At 45.0% G+C, this 22,109-nt stretch overlaps 1 protein-coding gene across 12 annotated transcripts in view; it reads left to right on the top strand.

Annotated features, from left to right (window-relative positions):
- The window catches only part of LOC132383172 (pleckstrin homology domain-containing family G member 3-like), a 218,491-nt gene that overhangs the window by 74,385 nt on the left and 121,997 nt on the right, over positions 1 to 22,109 (top strand). For 2 of the 12 annotated variants that reach the window (XM_059954057.1, XM_059954048.1), the window contains exons 1-2: positions 5,538 to 5,811; positions 10,992 to 11,178. The exons of 2 other annotated variants lie outside the window; for them this stretch is intronic. In XM_059954057.1, the coding sequence (XP_059810040.1) occupies positions 5,785 to 5,811; positions 10,992 to 11,178 (214 nt within the window). In that variant the 5' untranslated portion in view covers positions 5,538 to 5,784. Of the gene's footprint in view, positions 1 to 5,537; positions 5,812 to 5,892; positions 5,943 to 10,991; positions 11,179 to 17,186; positions 20,014 to 22,109 lie in introns of those variants that run through there. 8 more of the 12 variants (XM_059954082.1, XM_059954074.1, XM_059954066.1 and 5 more) reach the window with 6 other exon arrangements.

The following is a 22,109-nucleotide window of genomic DNA, read 5'->3' as shown; positions in this document are numbered from 1 at the left end:
CATGGGCCCCTAGAGATCGAATTCAATCCCTGTTTGTTTCACTCCTTTCCCCCTGCTTAAAAGCTCTTTGAAAACCTATCTCTTTCAACTTTTTAGTCGCCCATCCCAATCTCTTTTTCACGCTGTGTAAACAGCGCTACTGTGAAGCACCTTGAGTCTGTATTGTAGTATTAAAAGTGCTACATAATTATAAATTATTTTGGTAAATAGTCAGTTACAGATGTACCCAGCTTCATTATTAGCATGCTGTTTTGAAGGTCACTAAATTCTGATGTAATATTTGTTAAATAAATATGGTCTAAATACTTCTTAATAATATAGCTCCCCTCCACCAATATCATTCTTTCCTTCTTTCACTTGTTTTCACTAATGTTCTTTCTCTTCTCTCCCTCTTACTTTCCCATTTGCCCCCCCCTCTCCCCTCCCCCATTCTCCTCCTCTCCCTACCTCCCCCTCCCTCACTCTCCCCCATTTCTTTTCCCACACACACATAGTAACTACTGTCTGGACTAAATGAGCTTCTAATCAGTCCTGTTCTATTTAATTACGTTCTAGTCTTCAAAGTTCAAAGTACATCTATTATCTAAGCATTTATTCAGTATGCAAACTTGAGAATTGTCTTCTTGCATGCAGCCACGAAACCCAGTAGAGCCAATTCAAAATCCCACACAACAAAGACTTTTGATTAGTCTATTTACTTTGTTTACTGTGCTCGATTTCCGCACACCCTAGGCCAATGGTGCTGACCCACGGAATTCCCGAGAACCACATTGCGCCCTGATCGAAAGAGAAGCTTTTCCCACACCCTTAGAAACAAACCATGCTATTCAGCAGGTGAATCAGGAAGCTCCAGTCCCCCCAAAGTAAGTGCAGAGAAGTCTCCCTGATACGTCAAAGTCATTGAAAGCCAAGTTGTTCCTACATTGTGAATTGTGGGATCTTGGTGTGCACAATCTGGTTGACCAGAAAGCTTTTTGGGGCATCCTGACAGCCATTAGATTCCTAGCTCAGCCAGCAGTGGCAGAGAGTTTGACTACACTTTACTCTCTGTGAAATTTCAGTTGTCAGATCCAGGCCATGTATTTAAAGAAACAGCCCGGGCTCTAAACAAACAGACCTGGCACTGTTTACCCTTTTTGACTGCCTGACCCTTGCTCGGTTGTCCATTCAGTGGGCTGAAGTGGTTTTCATGTGAACACGCAGCTTCCTGGGCTTTTGTGGTTAGGCCTGTTTACCCAGACTGTGGGAGCACCTTCCCTTCTGTTTCCTTGAGAGACACATGGGCCAGGGCGGGTCTTGGCACATCACAATGAGCGTGAGTGTCAGCTGCTGCTCTGTTGTTCACAGGTTTTCCTTTCCTTCCTCCTCCCCAGATAGCAGTCCCGTCTGTTGTTCCAACCCAGAATGAGTCATAGAGAGATAAGCAGAGAAACAGGCCACTTGGCTCACTCAGTGTGTGTTGACCATCAACCACCCATCTACACTAATCCCACATAAGTCCCACTGTTTTGAGTTCTATTGACATTCTCTTTAACTGCATAGGTCCTACCATTCTTGGAGGCCAGCAAATCTCTGGAGTCCTCTGCCCACGAGAATGATGGAGAGAGGAATATTAGTTATATCGTACGTAGGGATGGGTAAACATCTGTGGGCTATGAGAGAGGAGTGGAGACCAGTATAGATTGACAGTGTTCATAGTGAATGATAAGGCTGGCTAGAGTGTCTGACTCCTTCTCTTATTTTCTTGTGATACATCCATGCCCACATTTCATCAGTGTTAGAATGTGCCTTGTGTAAAGAGCTCACATATCCCAAAGCTTGTGCATAATGGAACCACTTTCTTTCCATCGGACTTTTCCACCCCGAAACTTGATAACTCTCTAGCCAGCCAGTGACAGCATCATATCAGTTTTCAAGCTTTATCTCTGTGGAGGTATTGTTAACATACTAATCTGATCAGATTGTGGTGGGGGGGGGGTGTGGAACGTTCAATGGATGGTGAACAGTTATGCTCTCTTCTCACTGCTGCCATCAGGACGAAGGTGCAGGAGCCTCAGGACTTACATCAACAAGTTCAGGAACAGTTATTACCCCTCAAGCATCAGGCTCTTGGATCGGTAGTGATAATTTCACTCAACTTCACTCGCCCCATCACTGAACTGTACCTCCAATCCACTTTCAAGGACTGTTCATCTCATGTTCTCGATACCTATTGTTTAATTATTATTTTTTTTCTTCTGTATTTGCACAGTTTGTTGTCTTACACATTGATTGCTTGTGCGTCCTGTTGGGTACCGTCTTTCACTGATTCTATTATGGTTCCTGGGTTTACTGAGTATGTCTGTATATGGTGACATATATGTATTTTGATAAAAATTTACTTCGAACTTTGAGCCATTCAGAGCATCAGGAAGCACAGTTTATAAAGTTGTTGATTGTCAGGATGTTAATTGGTCCCCGTTCCACTAGGGGATTAGACCCTGCTTTGTTTCCCTCTCCCTTCCCCCACTCTCAGAAACAAGAGCCTCTGGTTCTTTCAACGTCAAATGCTAAATTACATTTATCTCTGGTCTGGGTCAGGTAACAAATGCAAAGATTATAGTAAATCCAGCTGCTGTTTTGTGCAGTTGATGAGTAAGTTAAGGGTTGGATGATGAGGCTAGCCTGGTAGTCCAGTTCTGTGAGTTAATGATTGAAAAACTGACCACTTCAGTACCTCTCTAGAAATGCTGGGGCTTGAAAAGATAATGGTCAGACTGCACTTGGAGTATTGTGAGCAGTCTTGGGCCTCTTATCTAAGAAAGGATAATTGAAAAGAGTGCAGAGGAGGTACAGGAGAATGATTTTGGGAATGAAAGTGTTAAAGTATGCTGAGTGTTTGATTGCTATGGACCTGTAATTGCTTGGGTTTTGAAGAATGGGGGGGGGGAACGACTCATTGAAACCTATCGAATTGTGTGGCCAAGAGGTTAAGGCTTTGGGCTAGCGATCTGAAGGTTGTTAGTTCGAGCCTCAGCCGAGGCAGCGTATGTGTCCTTGAGCAAGGCACTTAACCACACACTGGTCTTTATAGCCCAGTAGCAGTGGTTGGTGCAGTATGGACAAGACAAGAATATGGACTTGGAGAGCATGTTCCCAAAAGTGGGGGAGTCTAGGACCAGAGGGCTAATGGAGATAGTGGGTGGGATTAAGCTGTTGTCCACTGGACTACCATTGTCAGCTATCAAATTGCTGGCCATTGTGCTGGATCTTGCTTGCACAGTGATAGAATCGGAAAAGAGCCAGTGTTAAATTTTCAATGAATTAACCAGAATAAGAATCAGGTTTATACCATTGACATATGTTGTGAAATCTGTTGGTTTGTGACAGTAGTACAGCATAATACATTAAAAAGTACTATAGGTTAAATAAGAAATATATAAAATAAATAAATAAAGCAAAAATAGAGCAAAGTAGTGAGGTAGTGTTCATAAGATCGTAGACGGTTCAGAAATTTGATATTAGAGTGAAGGAGGGAGTAAATCATGCAGTGTGCATCCTCAAGTTCCTATACCTCCTCTCTGATGGTAATGAGAAGAAGTCATGTCCTAGATGATGAGAGTTCTTAATGATGGATGTTGCCTTCTTGAGACACCACCTTTTGAAGATGTCTTTTAAGGTGTTGAGACTAGTTCCCATTCAACATTAACTAGCCTTGCCAGTGGAGCCAGCCAGAGAATTTTAGAAATGGTCGTATCGCAAGGTTGGAAGGCATGGAGTGAATGGCACAGGGTGTGGGTTAGCACCATAGCACCAGATCATCTTAAGGAGATGACGGGTGACAAATGAGTGGAACTAGCTGCAAACACACCGTGTTGGCACCATCTTTTGGATGTGTTTGTGTCATGGACACCATTAGAAGGGGCTGCATCCACTCCCAGGTCTCCTCGTGAGTTAATGGGGAAATGATACTGACTGGCTGATGAAAACGGGGGAAAATGTTGTTTTGCATAATTGAAGATTGCCGCCCATTCAGGACTTTATTTAGCCCTTACTTTAATTTAGAAATCTGGGTGAGAGTCAGAGTTCTGTGGTCCAGGGCAGATGGGAGAGAGTTGGTCTAGAGCTTGTGAGCAAGATGGTTGAATTGAAAGTGTATTTGACATGAGCAATATTAACCTAATCTAGGATATGGTGGGGCACGTGGCAGAATTAGATGGAAAGGCTGGAGTCTCTTTACCCAGTTTACTGGACTGTCCATAGGGTACACTGTGGCTTAGACATATCCTGCCAGATACACTAATAAATGCTTAGCTTGGCAGGCCGAGGTTTTGTGGCAACTCAGACTTGCTGTAGCAACACTGGGAAGTAAGAGACTGCCAACTTCTTTTTTTTCCTAAGGAATAACAGAGGGAGCTTGTATTTCCACAGTGCCTTTTTATGGTTTCAGGACATCCCGAAGCATTTTAAACCTAATTACATACCTTTAAGATGTGATCACTGTTTTAACTTTGGAAAGTAGTTGAAAGCTTTATAATGTCAAGGTGCTAGATAACTTCAAGTTAATGCTGCCTGGTAAGTGTTGGCTGCAGCATCAAAGAGTGTTTCTGCTCTTTATGCTTTAAGCACCCTGTTGCTTGGAGCAGTGGACTGCAGAAGAAAAGGTTTCTTCTGAGAGCACACTGAGTGTGCACTTAAGGGGTGATTGCCTGCGACCTGTTCTTTCCAAAAATAGGGACATAAGATGCACTCAACACAGTCAGTTCCCCTGACTGAAAATGTCCATTACAACATTAGGTACAACTCAGCCTCCTTGACTCATGAACTTTATACATCTGCAGAGCCAAGAGACTGCAGACCCTGAAATCTGGAGGACAGTTAAAACACTGGAGGAACTCAACGGGCCAGGCAACATCTATGGAAGGAAGTAGGCAGTTGACATTTCAACAAGACCCTTTATCTCGACTTCTGTTTACAAAACTGAATGTTGGAGCAGTATAGAGGGGAAGATATTGCATATGCTTTTCTGGGATGAATTTTGCAGGGATAATGCAGGGGAATGTCTTCTCTATCTGCCCTTCTGTAGTGAATATTTGTCGGAGAGTTAACCTTTAGCCAAATTGTGAAAGATGCAATGTTGAATATGTGGAGGTAAGAGTTGATGAAGCACGTGATTGGCCACAAGGTGCAGCAACAGAGCAATCATGCTTCCGTCACGGGCTACTGAGGGAGACATGTTTTAATGTTCAATGTGCGTATCTGGTATTTACTGAATGGAAGCTTCTAGCTCTTGTTTCTTTTGGATCTGTTTTTGAATGGCGTGCAGCCAAGTGGGCTCCTGCTCAGGTTAATCATCTGCTAAACCAGTGCAGTCAAATGAAGGCTGGCAGAACAGGCCCCACTCTGTTACACCTCGATGAGCAGCAGCTATGCCATTTGAAGGACTAATCTAGGGAATCTGCATTGCAGTCAGAGCCAATGAGGAATGGGGGGGGGGGGTGTGGGTGGTGAGTGTCAGCAGAACGGAGACCTCTTTTGTTGGCTAAAAGAAAAATAAGGAAGCAGAATTGTATCTGATTTGGTCATAAACAATATCATACGGGGAATGGCTTGGGCTGACGGATGCAAAGTACGGTAGCGGTGGCCGTAGCCTTACAGTACTGCTGCTGTGCAAGAGGAGAGATTCTGCAGTGTGTGCCAGCAGGTCCACAACACCATCTTCCCAATCCCATCTCGTGGACCTGTACTCTTCCAGGTTGAAGAAGAGGGCGGGGAACATCATAAAGGACTCCTCCCATCCTGCGCATGGACTGTTTGAACTGCTTCCGTCTGGTAGGCGCTTCAGATCCTTCCAGACTAAGACTGATAGGCACTGGAGAAGTTTTTTCCCTACTGCGGTCACTTTGCTGAACAGTTAACTGCCGGTTAACTGTCGGCTAACTATTACTTGGATTGCACTACTTGTATGTATAATCTATATTTTCATTTATATTTATCATCTGTTATGAGCAGAGAGACAACATCTGCCGGAAGTAAATTCCTTGTATGTGTACAGGTACTTGGCGATTAAAGTCTGATTCTGATTCTGATTCTCCTCTGCCTTGAACAGTAGGGGTGCTTGTGCTAATAAACATCATCCCAAGTTGTGGGATGAATTTGAGAAATCTAAGAGTTAATCATATTCACACAGAGCCAATTGGCCTTTCTCTATGAACTTTGCCACCAGCTGTAGGTAACTGGCTCTCTTCAGTCCGTCTTAATTCGCCCAAGACATTGACTGAATGCTGGAAGCTTTCATCGTGGAAGAAGTCTTGTTTGGCCTGTGCATTTACTTGTACTCCCCTGCTCTTTGTTGACAACCTGCAGTTCATCTCTGAGCAGTAATTCCCTTTAAATAAGGTTCTGTTAGTTTATATAGTTCCACCTGTCCATTCCAGACAGTAATAACTTGCCACTCTTGGCAGAAAAAATAAAATCCTCATTTTTGTCTCTGAATCCCATGTCAGTTTTCTTAAATTCTTCTTGCCTTTTAAGACGTATGAGGAGGCCAATTAGCTCATCAGGTCTTTGCCAGCTGCCGTTCCCTGACCTATTCATATACCCATCAATTCCCCCAACAACCCCCTCAGAATTTTCTGCTGGCCACCTACACACAAGGGGCAGTTTACAGTGGTCAATTAATCTACCAATCTGAACATCTTTTGGATGTAGTAGGAAACCACAGCACTGTGAGGAAACTGACACAGTCACAGGGAAAATCAGCAAACTTCAATTAGAGGGGGAGCCATAATCACTAGAGTTGTAGGACAACAGCGATACCTGCTGTGCCACCATGCCAACCTTGGGCATTGATTCTAATCCACTACAACAGTTTCCATCTATCTTTTCAGCTCAATAATTTTCAATGTTTTCAATAAACTTCCCCTTATTCTCTCTGCTCAAAGGAAATATGGAAATCCAAGTTCAATTTTACATGTTTGTTGTCATGGTTGTACTTATCCAGGTTATAAATGGCATAAAAATGAGCATTATGCAGCAGCATCTCAGTACTTCCAAATTCAAGTATAAACTTATAATAACCTAAATTATATTTAACTTACATGACAAAATAATCAAAATAAACACAACAACACAAGTGAAAGTTGAGAGAAAGTGAAGCTTATAGTCTGAGGTAGTGAGGTTTTCAGGTCAGTTCAAGAACTTGATGCCAGTGGGGAAGAAGCTGTCATTGAAACTTGAAGCACAGATCTTCAGTCTCCTGTACTTCCTGCGTGATGGCAGCATTGGGAGGTGGGCGCAGCCTAGACGGATGGCGTCCTAGATGATAGATCTAACCATCCTCACGTAGTTACCCTGTGGAGGGGAGAACCATACCCACGGTAGAGTCCGCTGCTCTCTGTAGCCTCTTGTGTTCCCGCGCATTGGAGTTTCCATGCCAGGCCACGATGCAAACAGAAAGAATGACGTATGACGTCCTTAACACTATTCACGTGAACTCCGATGCACCTCTCAGTGATTCTGACAACCTTTCCCAAGTGTGGTGGAAGGGAGCAGTTCCCAAGTTTCAGATGAAGGCTGGTTAATGTTCTATCTACCTATCTATGTATTTAGTGATACAGTGTGGAGTAGGCCCTTACGACTCTTCGTGCCACACCACCCCAGCAACGATTAACCCTAACCTAATCACAGGATAATTTACAAAGACCAATTAACCTTGCTTTCCCAGGAAACACACTACTGTGACATTCGGCACGTGGGCTGAAATGCAGAGTGCTGGGTTGGGGTGTCGGTAGAACAATCATAAGATCATCACTTTCATTGTAAGTGAAAGAGATTACTTTACAGAATAATCAGCATATAAAGAATAAAGGCATTGTCCTTAATATGGCAGCCTGCATGGAGTACCAATGGACTTTGCCACAAATCAGATGCATTGGTTCTTCAGAACAATCTCTCTGGGTTGAGGATGTCCTGTACCCACTCCCAAGGAGAGAAAGGTTCTGAGTGTGAATTCCTTTAACATCGCATGCAACTACCACGTGGCCTTGACAGGGAAGGTCTTGGTCTTGGTCCAAAGATAAAGTAGTTTCAAGGATCATGTGCGGTTTTGGTCACCAGGCTATAGAAAGGAAGTCATTAAGGGAAAGAGTTCAGAAAATACTCACGAGCGTGTTACCAGGACTGGAGGGCTTGAATTTTATGAAGAGGCAGGATAGGCTGGGACTTTTTCCCTTGGTGTGCTGGAGGCTAAGCTTTATGAATCCACGAGGGGTGTAATTAAGGTGAATGGTCACAGTCTTTGTCCCAGGCTGGAGAGTCTAACACTAGATGGCATAGGCTCAAGATGAGAGGGGAAATATTTAAGAGTAACCTGAAGGGAAAGTTTTTCTACAAAGCGCGAGGTGGATATATGGAACATGCTTAACAAAAAAAAGAGCAAAACCCAACAAGATGCCGGGGGAACTCAGCAGGCTAGGCAGCATCTATGGAGGTTGAGACACTTCATCTAGACTAAAAGACAGAGTGGAAATAGCTAATATAAGGGTCTCGACCTGTTCATTTCCTTCCACTGATGCTGCATGACCTGCTGTGTTTCTCCAGCATCTTTGTTCCTTAGGCTTCAAGTTGCAGCATTTACAGTCTTTTGTACCTCCTCTGTAGCCAGAGGAAGCTGTGAGGGCAGGTACAATGACTATGTTAGTTAGAAACAGTTAGATAGGCAGCGGCCAAACACAGGTAAGAGGGACTAGCTCAAGTATATTATTTGGCCAGCATGGACCAATATTCCAAAGGGCCTTTTTCTGTGTTGTATAACTCAATGACAGTCTGAGTAACTAGAATCTACTACACTGGCTTAGCGCACTCAAGCAGGAATCTATAGATTCTGACTGTAGCAAAGATGTAAATGTGATATTGGCTACCCTCTTCCTCTTGGTCACACTCGCTGCTCTACATCATTTCCTCCTGTCTCCTTTACTCCAATTGCCTCCCTCAGACTCCCTCCCCCCCCCACACACACACACACACACACACACACACACTCCATCTCAAGTCTTCAGCCCCTCATCTTCAGCACACCATACAGATACTCTGTAAAAGGGTTGTTGCTGAATTCAAGAGGAGGGGAGTGTAAAAGATGACATCCACTTTTCCCTTAACATCATGCACTGTTAGGAGAAACATGTCTGTCACCTTGCTAGGTGTGACCTCCTCACAAACTGCAATATTACTACAATTATTGGCTTTGGTGATGTTGGTTGATTTCACCCAGGTTTTGGGTGAATACTAGATTTTCCTTTGACCACAGTAATGAAACTATTTTCAGCTTCTGAGGAGCAGAGGGGGTCCTCAGTTCACTATCTCACCGTGGAGCTCTTCTTCTGTTGTCTTCACCTCCATGACTATTTCTGTGGCAAGGAATCTTCAACCATCCACCCTCTCCCCTCCTTCTCCCACCTCCAATGATCTTCTTCTTCTTGGACACCTCCTCTGGGCCTTTTACCCCCCCCCCAACTTTCACACCTCCAATTGCCACCATGTTGTCAATTACCTTGACCTCTTCGCTGACCTGCGCCAACCTCACTCCCTCTGTTCACTTTGCACTGATCACGGGCTGGTCATCAAACCTGCAGACAAAGGCAGTGTAGTTGTTGTCTGGCAAACTGGCCTCTTCCTTGCAGAGCTTTCAGCCATCTCCTCTTACAAACCACTAGATGATTCCACCGACAAATGCCAGGCCATCTTCTCCCAAACTGTCACAGATCTCATTACATCAGGAGATCTCCCTTGTAATCTGATAGTACCTCAAACACACCCTTACCACCTCTACCTCTGGCCCAATATTCACAAGCAGGAGTATTGCGGTAGGCCCATTGTATCTGCCTGCTCTTGTTCCATCAAATCTATCTGGACCCTCCACCCATCTCGCACCCCTTCCACCCGTCCATCCCCTGTGCACCTGCCCCATCACCCCTCTCCCCTCCCCAACCTGCATCCCTCCACCCCTCCCCACCCCTCTCGCTTTCTGATTCTACCATCTTCTCATGTTTGTGCCCCATCCCTCTCACCCCCAACTCTTTCACCCATCTTTGTCTCCTTTCCCTTTCCTGACTCTGTCCACTCACCTGACACACAGGTTACAACCCCACCCCGTCTTCCATCCAACATCTTTTTCCAACTGGCATTCACCTTTCTCTCTTCTAATGGTTCCCATTTTCAGCTCCTTCGCTTAGCCAAATCCGGCACTGTGAGCACTTTGTGTTCCTCCCTGCCTACCTCCAGCAGCTGTCTTCCAACTTCCTTTTCCCCTCTTGTCGCTTATAACATCTGTGTTTTCCTCTCCCTCCCACCCTCCCCAATCACCTCCCTAGCTGATGCAACCTGTCTCTCACCTTACAGCCCTCTCTGTCCATAGTTATCTCCTCTCTGTACTGGCCATCTCACCTCTCACCCCTCAGTCCTGATGCAAGGTTTCAAACTGGAACACTTCTTTTCTCCCACAGAGGCTGTTTGACCCATTGAGTTCTTCCAGCAGATTGCTTTTTGCTCCAGGTTCCAGTACCCATAGTTTCTTGTGCCTCCATCTTGCCCTAATGCGTCCCTTCTAAGAACAGAAAGCTCGGTCAGCACAGTTTCTCAGGGCAGCTCAGTGATCAGTGCCCAGATTCTCAGCTCTGGAAGAGGGCTGGAATCTATGACTTGCTGTCTTAAGAATATAAGCTCATGAAGCAAATTTAAGCTCAACTTCCAATTAAATGTATCATAAAGAAATGTATTTCCCCCGTGAGAAAACTGACCTGTACGAGTGTGCACACAGGTAGAGAGAAGGGTTACTGTCGTTTGTTTCTGCTTGATATTCAGCGGGGCTTAACTGGGATTTGGCACAAAGAATGCCTGGTTGACAATTTCCTGCATTGCCATCCAAACACAAAGCCCAGAAAAGAATGGGGAAAACCGAGATCGCCCACTGGAGCATTAAGCCAACTCAAGATGCGCCTCTTCATCTTCTGCAGCTGCTGCTGATTGGATGGTCCGTCACCTTCGACCTTTGCACTCCGGCCTTTATGCAAGCAACACTCAGTGCTATCAGAAGCGAGCTGCAAGGCGAGCTGCCCGAGGTGAGGAAACGGGAACCTTTGAGGGTGGTTGGATGTGGCCATGGCTTGAAGACCCATTCCAGAAATCCAGGCCCGCAGTTAAGTCAAGAGTACAATTTTTAAGCTGAGTTGTTGAACTAATAATTGAGTAGAATGCAAAGGGTCACAGGGGACTATTTGTGGTAAAGAAGAGGAGTTCTTTTAAGTGTCCTGGCTGATAATTATCCTCCAGTCTGCTTATTATTGCATTCCTTTATGTGGGAGCTTGTTCACTGTAAATTGTCTGCTGTGTTTATAAGCTGCGACAGGTATTTTGTTGGTTGTGGTGTGTTTTGAAATGGCATTGGGTGCCACTGCTTTTCATGGGAACTGCGGGTCAGTAAGGACCATTTATGAGGTGCTACTGCAAAATACATTATTAAACCACAGTTGGTGAAAGGTATAAAGGAAATGTATAGAAACATCCGTTTAAATGCCATGGAAGCTGAATTGAGATTAGGTTACATGCGAGTTTATAGGCAACATTCTTTGTACTTTTCCTGTGTTTTATCCTTGGGTTTCTGATTACACACTAGAAATAATAAGGCCAGTCTGAAATGCACAAAGTATTTCTGTTCAGTATTATAACACCTACTTCTTATGGGCTGACTACTACCTCATTTCCTTTTCCCACTTGGTTGTTTGAGTCAGCATTATTTCCAGGGTCTGGAATGAAACCCAGGTACAAAGATACTGAACCAATAGGCCTATTAGTTGCATTCATGCTCCCCCTACCACCCTCTTGACTTGGCTTCTCTGACCTGAATGAACTGTGCCAGCCTACATCCTGCAGCCTCCAATGGCTCACTGGTAGCAGCTTTGGGTTACATGGGAGTTTTTAGGTGACATTCTTTGCACGCTTCCTTGCCTCAGTCAGGAAGGTGTGAGCTTGAGCCCATATTCCACATCGTCGGGTTTCCACCTTTTTGAGCAGCTCAGCCTTTCAGAACTCAGGCATCAGAATTAAATGTCGATTAGTTGGCCACATTGCATTTTCTGCTTCGTGTGCGTGTGTGCATGAGTGAGAGGAGCAATTTCCTTCTGAAAATTGGTTACTATTAAATGTTTTTTCTCTGCCCTCTGAAGCAGTGCATTCCACGGCAAACAGCTGTGTTTTCAGAAGAGAAACCTTCTGTACGCCTCCTTGCCAACTTCCTTAACCCTGTACGCTCTGGTTACCGACCGATCTACAGTAGGGATCGTTCCTCTCTCTTTGCTCTATCAATGCCTGCTGTAACTTCAACCTCCTGTTATTAAGCCTCCTTCATTTTTCTCTCATTCAAGGAGACCAGTCCCATCTTTTCATAACCCAGCTACAGGATCATTCATTATCACTTAACCCCAAGCCATCCCTGAGGTTTCATAGTGTATTGGAGCCAGTAACTCTTTGGTAAGTTGGGCTGGGATGGGAGCTGATAGTTAAATGTTAGAATATAAAATATCTTTGCATGGATGGATATCTCCCCTTTCTTCTGAAAGACACCCTGATCTCATTACAGCCTACTGGGAGGGACTTTACGGGGGCTACCATCTGCTGAAACCAACCCACCTGTGTGCTTCCCCAAGGAACATCTTCAAGGATAGGCAGTGGCTGTCCTTAGCAGATGCCATTGGAGATGTACCACGTTTAATTTTGCATTTGTCCTAGTGTTAGTCAAGGACAGAATTCTGTTACCTCTCGTGCTTTTCACTTAGCTGGCCTGCCTCCATGCACTCTCCAATGGATACCTCTGAAGCCAATGCCTTCAGGAGAAGATGAAGGGCAATTGCAAGGGATTTTAAAATTAAATGAGTGCTTAACATTGTGGCGGAATAAGATATGAAGATAGGTTACAACAGCCTGTCTTCTGTTGCTTGAGGGTGGTAGATGTAGAAGAGGTGGGAACGATGCTGGGATTAATAACGAAAGATGTAATACAGAACACTTGGAGAAGAACAATAGGATTGAATGGGATCAACATGGATTTATGAAAGGAAAATCACATTTGACCACTGGCATACTTTTGAGGATGTGATTAGAAGAATAGAGGATAGGGAAACCAGTGGATATGGTATATCTGGATTTTCAAGACACTTTATAAGGTCCCAAACAGAAAGTTGGTCAATGAGATTAGGGGCTAATATGCCCAGCAGAATCTGTTACTGGAGTGGAATTATAAACACAAGAAAGACTACAGATGCGGGAAATCCAAAGTGAGACACAAAAACTGAAGAGTGGCAATTAAGCTTGGCAGGTCAGGCAGCATCTATGGAAATTAAGAAATAGTCAACGTTTTGGGCTGAGACCCTTCTTCAGGACTGAAAATGATGGGGGAATATGCCAGAATAAAAAGTTGGGGGGGAGGGAAAGGAGGAGAGCTAGAAGGTGATAGGTGAAGCCAGGTGGGTGGGAAAGGTATGCGTGTACAATACAACTCTGATATTCGTTTCCCCAGACAGCCATGAAATAGAGGGGAAAAAAACTATAGGAGTCGCCAGAAGAAAATGTATCAAGCCCCTCCCTCGCAAAAAAACGACAATAACATCAAACCCCCAATTCCCCCCTCACAAAAAAACAGGACTACACTGTAGAGTTTCAGTATTCTTTTCCTAAGAAAGGATGTGTTTGCAATAGAGTTGGTGGTCCAAGTTGCAAAGTTAGCAGCTTTGTCACATGAAGAGAAATTGAATAGAACATTTTTGTTTGATTTATTTTTGTTGCAGGTACTGAGATACAGTGAAAAGCTTTTTGTTTTGCATGTGATTGTTACACCAATCATTGCACACAATGGAAAAAAAAGTTGGAGAGACATGATGAGGTAGATTGGTAGAACAATAGTTCAAAAGCTCACCTTTTAGCTTATGAGAGGACCATTTCAGAAACAATCAGATAAGAGCTGTCCTTGAGTCCGGTGGTTCACAATCAGGCTTTTCTCTCTTCTGCCCAATAGGAGAGCGGAGTAGAGAGACTAATTGGGGCAAGAAGGGTTCTTGATTACGTTGGCTGCTTTCCTGAGGCAGCAGGTAGTGTAGATGAAGTCACTGGAGGGTAGGCTGGTTTGCATGACTTGGCTATGTGCACAGATTTGTGGACTGTCATCCTTTAGATTTTAGAAAGATGAGATGAGAATTCATTGAAACTAAAGAAATTCTTTAAAAGTGCTGGACAGGCAGGATGTAAAGAAGGTGTTGCTCCTGGCTGAGGAGTCTCATTTCAGAATAAGACGTAGGCTGTTTAGGATTGTGCTGAGGAAAATTCCTTCAATCAGCGTGTGTTGAAGCTTTGGAATTCTGTACCCCAGAATGTTGTGGAAGCTCAGTCAATATGTTCAATCAAAATAAAGATTGATGGACCTATGAGCACAGCAACTCAAGAGATATGGGACAGAGCGGTAAAATGATGCTGAGGTAGACTACCAGCAGTGATCTTGATAAATGGTGAATCAGGCTTAGAGTGTCATACGGTTTATTCCATAAAACAATAAGATGTAGGAGCAGAGTTGGGCCATTTGTCCCAATGAGTCTGTTTCTCCGTTGAATCTTGTCTGATTTTCCTTTCAACCCTATTCTCCTGCCTTCTTCCAGTATGCCCCCTAACAACTTACCAATCGCTACCTTTAAGTATACCCAATGAAGGCCTCCACAGCTCTTTGCGGCAATGAATTCTACTAATTCACCACTGTCTGGGTAAAGAAATTCCTCCTCCTCTCTTGTCCTTTGACGAATAGTTGTGAGCTCAGATCTTAGACTCTCTTGATGGAAACATTCTCTCTTTGTCCACTCTATTGAAGCCTTTCAGAAACTGGGAGGCTTCAATGAGATCCCCCAAACTCCTGTTCCTATTTCTTATGTCATGAGCGATCTAATCAGGCCAAATGTGTGTGTGTGTGTGTGTGTTGGGGGGGTGGAGGGTGCAGTTTGGAGTGGTCCTTCTTTAAAACTTGGACTGTTTAGGAATAAAATCTGAAAATGCAATACTTCCAGTGGAGTAGTACAAATCTGAAACACCCTCTCCATCAAAGCTGTGCGAGCATTAAGATGTTCAGAAGGAAAGTATATAATCTTCATAAAAGAATGAGAAAGTAACCTACGTAACAATAAAAGAAAGAAAATTGTCTTTGTATAAAACAAGAAAGACGTAAAAGAGGAAGTGAGAAAACAATGATAGAAAAGAAAAAAAGAATTATGGAAAATAATCTGAGTTGATGTTGTTAGGCAGGGGTATCAAGGTACAATATGGAGCTACATATCTGCTAATTGAATGATGTAGGTGTCCTAAATAGTCGGCTTCAGTTCTCTTCGTCCCTTAATCCCAGTGCAGGCATTTCCCCCTACTTACCCTGTTTCTCTCCCTTCTTCATTCCCTCCTTGCTTGGAGTCTGTGTATTCATCCCACCCTGATCCTGCCTTCCCACCCTCGCATGGATCTATCACCCTGTCATAGCACAGAAGTCCTGGCTCCCTGGCTGCAGTCCTCCTCCTTTCCTCTCCTCCCCTGGTGCCCTCATGCCCCTATACTGAAACTATTTTGTACTAATCACTAGGTGCCTAGGGCTCTTACTGCACAGGTAGTCTGATGTTACACTGATCGTTCCTTGATACTGTAATTAAAGACTGTAGAAGCAATGTTTGATTTTGAGCCAGGATGCCTGCTCTGAAAGCTCAGATTTCACACTGATTGAAACACGACAGTTCTTAAATACTCCTGTTTTATCTTGCTCATTGCCAGTTCAAACAAGTGATGGGCATTATTTCCTTGCAGTTGGGAGGTATTTAAAAATCATAGCGATTTATTACAGAGTACACAGAAAATCTACTTCCTCTAGTGGAAATACGCAGGGGAGTGGGGGATAAACTGTGAAGTAGGTTTTCAGATGATATCTCAAATCCTGTAATGAACTGACCTGCTGCTGTCAAAAGCTACTTTTCAAGGCATTTATACCCTGGGTATGCTTGCCTATAAACTTGAATAAATTCTCTTCACCTTGCACAAATGCTGGTGTCTGGGCTCAATTTGAGCTTTGCTTGGGGGCACAATAGAGGGATATGTAGTAATGGTGGGCAGGTGGCTCGAGTTAGATTGTGGCTAATCTGTGGCTTGATAGTCAGACCCCAGCAGTCCATCCTCCAAGTCTGTGAATGAACTCGAGAACCTTGAGCTATTTGGCTGACTGGGGCAACTAGCAGCTTCCTCAGTCTGCTCTCATCAGAATCCTTGACTGCAGTACCTGGGCCAGAACCCTCCCTCCTTCCTGGCCAGTTTCGGGTCTGACTAAAAGTTAGGCAACCTCGGTCTGAAACCTGGGAGGGTCACAACAATGCAGAAAAGTTGCAGAGCTAGTAGAAAAATGCAGGTTCAGCCCTAACTAATGTTCCCTTTATTTTTTTTACAGCTGCACAGACCAACTGTTGCTCTGAGCAGGAAATGTTTACATGGCTTGAAAACCATGCAGCACTTTAATAAAACATGATATAAAAGAAAATTGCAGCTGCACAGCAACGAAGGCTATGTGCACGGGAGCATTGCAGTTACTGTGTGGCCACACAACTCAGAGGGAACAGTGGTCCTAAGCTAGGGTGTCTTCAGTGTGGGTTTGCATCTTCTCCCCTGGACCATGTAGGTTTCCTTCCTCATTCCAAAGACATGTTGTTTGGTGGGTTAATCAGCCACAGTAAATTACAGATGAGTATACAGGTGAGGGGTAGAATATGAGGGCAAATTGATGAGAACGGGAGAGGAATGGAATGGAATGGAATGCAATCAGGCCCTTTGAGGGAAGCCTTTCTTCAGTAGTATCAGCAGAGACTCACTGCTGAGGATTTACCCTATTCTGAGTGGGCTGAGGAACACAAACCATGATGTCACATTGCATTGATTTGTATTTAATGAGTCTCATGAGTGTTTCTCCTCCATTAAACAAGGCACCATTATATATCACCCTTTAAGACAGTTCTGAGAACTGTAACCTGACTCCCAGGTAGAGAAAAGTGACCTACAGCATTGTCAAATGGGTAGGCTTCAATGGAAGAAATTTTATTTCTAAAGTATCCTGCCAAAGTCCAGCAAGAGTCAAATCTTCTACAGAAACTGAAGTGCTTGTGAAGTGTAAGTAAAAATGTCAGATACAAGGGACTGAAGATCACACGCAAAACGCTGGAGGAACTCAGTAGGTCAGGCAGCATCCATGGAAAAGAACACAGTCAACATTTTGGGTGAGATCCTTCTTCAGGACTGAGAAGATGATGCTGGAATCTGGAGCAACAATCAGTTAGAAAAACTCAGCAGGTCAGACTGCATCTGTGGGAGGGAAAAAGAACTGCAGGGTTTCAACCTGGAGAGCTGACAATTCATTTCCTCCCAGAGATGCTACTTGACCCGCTGTGTTCTTCCAGCAGATTTTTTGTTGCAGTAGAACTATCACACCCTGTGTTAAAGAGGGATTGAATCAGCCCAGATGGTATTGACTTAAGGTCCATTGTCCACTTCTGTGCCATCTACAGATGCTCCCTGACCTGCCCAGTTGGTGCATTGTACCAGATTCCAGCATATTGTGTCCTGCTCAGATTGCGGGGTTGATTGTATGGTCAAGAAGAGCCAATAAGATGGTGTCTGCTGTGGACCTGTTATTCCGGTAGGCAAATTTGAGAGTGACTTCTCAGGCAGGAGTTCTCACTAACCTCTCAAAACACTTCATCACACTGGATTTAAGTGCTACTGGATGATAATCATTGAGGCAGGTTACCACATTTTTCTTTGGCACTGGTATAATAGAAGCCTGCTTGAAACAGGTGGGTATCTCAAAATGTCAAAGAAAAAGGTTAAAGATCTCAGAGAACACCCCAGCCGGTTGATCAACACAGGTCTTTATTACTCAATAAGGTACCCCATCTGGGCCAGATGCTTTCTTTGAGTTCATCCTCCTGAAGGATGCTGTTACGTCAGGCTCAGAAACTGAAATCACGGGATCATCAGGGGCTGTGGGAGTTTGTGATGGTTTTACAGTCAAAGCAAACATAGAAGGCATTGAGGTCATCCGGAAGCAAATCCCTGTTGTAACCCATGTTGCTTGATTTCACTTTGTAAGAGGTGATGGTACTCATATCCTGTCACAACTGTTGAGCATCCTTCATTGATTCAAGTTTAGTCTGGAATTGCCACTTCACCCATGGCTTTCTGGAGGTCATTCCTGGACCTCTTGTAAGTTTAATGGTTGCCAGACTTGAATACTGCTGACCTGGCCCTCGTCAGATTGCAGATCTCACTCTTCATCATGGGTTTCTGGTTGGGGAAGACGCTGTAAGATTTTGTGGCAACACTTCCGGCTTTGACTGTTTTTAAACAAGTCTGTGACAACCATGGTGTATTCATTCAGGTCCACAGTTGAGTCCTAGAACAGGGCCCAGTCCACTGACTCAAAGCATTCTGGAGCTGCTCCTCTACCTGTATGCAGGTAGGAGAAGGACAGCCAAGTGATCGGATTCCTCAAAGTGCTGTCTGGGCATGGAATTGTAGGGATTCTTTATAGAACTGGTCTGGTATGTAAGACCTCTGGTGCTATATGACGGTAATTGGAGAAAGATTTCTTCAAACAAGCCTGATTGAAATCCCCAACTGTGATTTGAAATATGTAGGAGTGGACCTTTTGTTGTTTGCTGATGGCATCACACAGTATCTCAAGTGTCTGATTATAGTCGGCTGATGGTGGTACGTAAACTGTGGTCAGGATCACGGATGAGAACTCTCTTGGTAAATGGAACAGTCAGCATTTGATTGTAAGGTGGTCAAGACTTGGAGATGCAGTGAGCCGTGAGGGGGAGAGTAATCGTCTTGGGGAGATTTCAGCAACCTGATAGAACAGGCAGATAGGTGGCCGACAACGCTTAATACTTGGAGCAATACACACAGTGTGCTGGAGGAGCTCAGCAAGTCAGGCAGCATCTATGCATGGAGACAGACAGTTGACGTTTTGGGCTGAGACCCTTCATCAGGACAAGTGAAGAATGAGAAAAGTGAGCCCTTTAGTCCACATCCTTCCCTCCAACTCTCTTACCCCATTTTACCCAGCTGACCCTACCTTCCATTTTCTTTATCAAGGCCCATTACATGTAGTAGAGCCCTTTAGACTGGAGAGGACATTTTCTGCCCGGGCTGAACAGCAAACTCCGGATAATGCTGGTGCTCCCCTCCCCGACTGAGGGAGTGTTCGTGGAATGATGTTTCCGAATTGGACTGGGGTGAAGATCAAAGGTTTGTATTCCCCTCACTCCGTTTGGCCGCGTTGTATCAGCTGGGAGTTCAAACACACACACAGGTGCATCCTTGAACGGAGGGCAGGGCGTTGCATTGGGAAAGGTTTGAGGCATAAAGGGAGAGAGGTGCGTTGAATGTCTGTCTCCCCTGAGAGGGTTAACGCTGTAATGACAGGCACTGCTGGTGGAAGTCACTGCCTGACACCGCCAGCGACAACCTGCTCGTGTCTCAGCGTGGCGGGGCTGCCAGCGCACAGCACCGAGGATCATCTGCATCAAAGCATCGCTCGGTTTGCCGCCTCCCCTGGTGGAATCTTAAGCGGCTTTTGGTGCCTCAACACTCAAACCAGGAAGCGGGTAGTGTTTTGGCTCTGGGAACAGGGACACCCCTGCAATCTGCTCCAGTGACGGCGAGATAAAGGGCTCGCTGGTTATCATTACACGAAGAAAGACCTGGTCACTGCACTTTGCCGCTCATCCATAGACAGAATTTTGCCTTGATCGAGTGCCTTTCTCTATCTTGGCGTCCCCGAGTGCTGGCGAGCCAATACAATACCCTAAGCGGCCGCTGTAATCCGGGCGCAGGCACCCCCACCTCGTGTACGGGAAGCTCCCACACACACCAGTGGGGAGAATTGTAGGACAGTCTGTTCTGCAATGTTAATGGAAGGTAAATCCTGCTCAAGGGTCTCCGTGAAACGTTATGATGTTGCAAAAGCTGGGGTGCGCGGGGAGGGGAGAAAACCTGCGTTTGGTATGAGTGTGTAAAACAACGGCGTTTCCTGCTCCTTCCGTGATCTGCCAGCTCCTGAGCTGGACACCGCGAATTTCCCCCTACGAAGCCTTGACCGACACTTCAAAATCTGACTCCTGCTCTCCTTAACTCTCTGTCCCGGTGGGTGTTAGATTGGAATCTGAATCCACGACGTATTTTGTTTTTGCGTTTAACTGCGTCCAATTCCTGGGCAAATTCGCGGAATCTGTTTAAATAGTTTGCGCCAGGTGTAACGTTCGAGCGGTCTAAGTTTGGTATCTGCTTATTATCGCAGCTAATTTGCCGCAAATGTAATCCTAACCAGCTGCGTGAACCTTGGTCCTTAATCTACATTTCCGGGTTGTGCGTTTCAAAACTCAAGCATGGGCAAACGAGGGAGGGCAGAGGGTGTTTTTTTTCTCTCTCCTTCTTCCTGTGGGAACTCTGTAATCTGCCGTTAATTGTAGGTGACAGACACAATTTAAAACAGCATGGTGACTCGTTGCATGGCATTCCTGTCAGAATTTAAAGGGTTTGAGAAATCACGTGATTCTTGATTGGAATGTTCTATCCTGCTGCGTCACGTGTGCCTTTTCCCATCTTTCGCACAGTTAATGCAGCACAGAAAGAGGCCACTCAACCCAGTGCAAATCTGTGCAGATTTATCACCTCACCCCCATTTCCCTTCTCTTTTTCCTTGTTGCTTTTCAGTGTACAGTCTCTCTCTTTCACAAGTCCCATCAACTTCTGTTTTTCTTTATTGCCACTTACCTAGAAAGAAGAATTTATTGCAATCTCCCATTGCATTGCCTTCCCACCATGCCATTCTTGCCTTCTCCATCCCTGTTTTCATGCTTTCTCCTGCTACTTGGCCACTGCCAATTTTCTCCCTTTCCCCTCCCTCCTTGGCCCTTGCTTCTCTTTTTCTATTCCCCTCTCCTTTCTGTACCCCTCTCTTTCATCCCTCCTTGCTCCCCGGCCCTGTTTCTCTCCCCCCCCCCCCCGCCCACAACCCCTGGCCCTATTCTCCATGGAACCGTAGAACATTACAGCACAGAAACAGGCCTTCTGGCCCTTCTTGGCTGTGCTGACCCATTTTTCTGCCTAGTCCCATTGACCTGCACCTGACCCATATCCCTCCATACACCTCTCATCCATGTACCTGTCCAAGTTTTTCTTAAATATTAAAAGTGAGCCCGCATTTACCACTTCATCTGGCAGCTCATTCCACACTCCCACCACTCTGTGTGAAGAAGCCCCCCCCAACTGTTCCCTTTAAACTTTTCCCCCTTCACCCTTAACCTATGCCCTCTGGTTTTCTTCTCCCCTGGCCTCTGGAAAAAGCCTGCTTGCATTCACTCTATCTATACTCATAATAATTTTATACACCTCTATCAAATCTCCCTTCATTCTTCTGCTCCAGGGAATAAAGTCCTAACCTATTCAACCCTTTTCTGTAACTCAGTTTCTCAAGTCCCAGCAACATCCTTGTAAACCTTCTCTGCGCTCTTTCAACCTTATTAATATCCTTCCTGTAATTTCTCCTTATCTCCTTCTTGCACTATTTGCAGCTGTGTCTCTGCCTGGGGCACCACTGGACAGGCGATACGGCAGAGGCATGGAGAAGTACAGGTGGAGGCCAACATGACTGTCAGAGCAGGGACTGTGCAGAGAACACCAGGAGCTGTGGTAGTGTAATCTCTCAAGTCCAGTGTCATGTTCTCTTAGGGTGGGCTCCCTTAACAGAGGGTTGCTTTGTTCAAGGTGGATGCATGGACCTTGACAGATTGGGGTCAAGCCAATTGGGGACCATTCACTGCTGAAGCCTTCTTCCTCATTCACTGCCTTTGTGATGCGTCATCATATTTGGCCAGCTCCAACGGTGAGGTCTTGGTTGGATCACACTTTGTCTGGACCCTCTCCCTTGACCTTACTGCCACTAGTGACACTGCCAGGAGATAAGTGTCAGATGGCATCTCTCTCAGGATCTCACAAGCCTCTCCACCATGACA

This window comes from Hypanus sabinus, chromosome 2, assembly GCF_030144855.1.
Source record: "Hypanus sabinus isolate sHypSab1 chromosome 2, sHypSab1.hap1, whole genome shotgun sequence".
NCBI classification, from domain to species: Eukaryota; Metazoa; Chordata; class Chondrichthyes; order Myliobatiformes; family Dasyatidae; genus Hypanus; species Hypanus sabinus.
The sequence above is the reverse complement of the archived record's forward strand: the minus strand, read 5'-3'. Positions and strand labels throughout refer to the sequence as shown.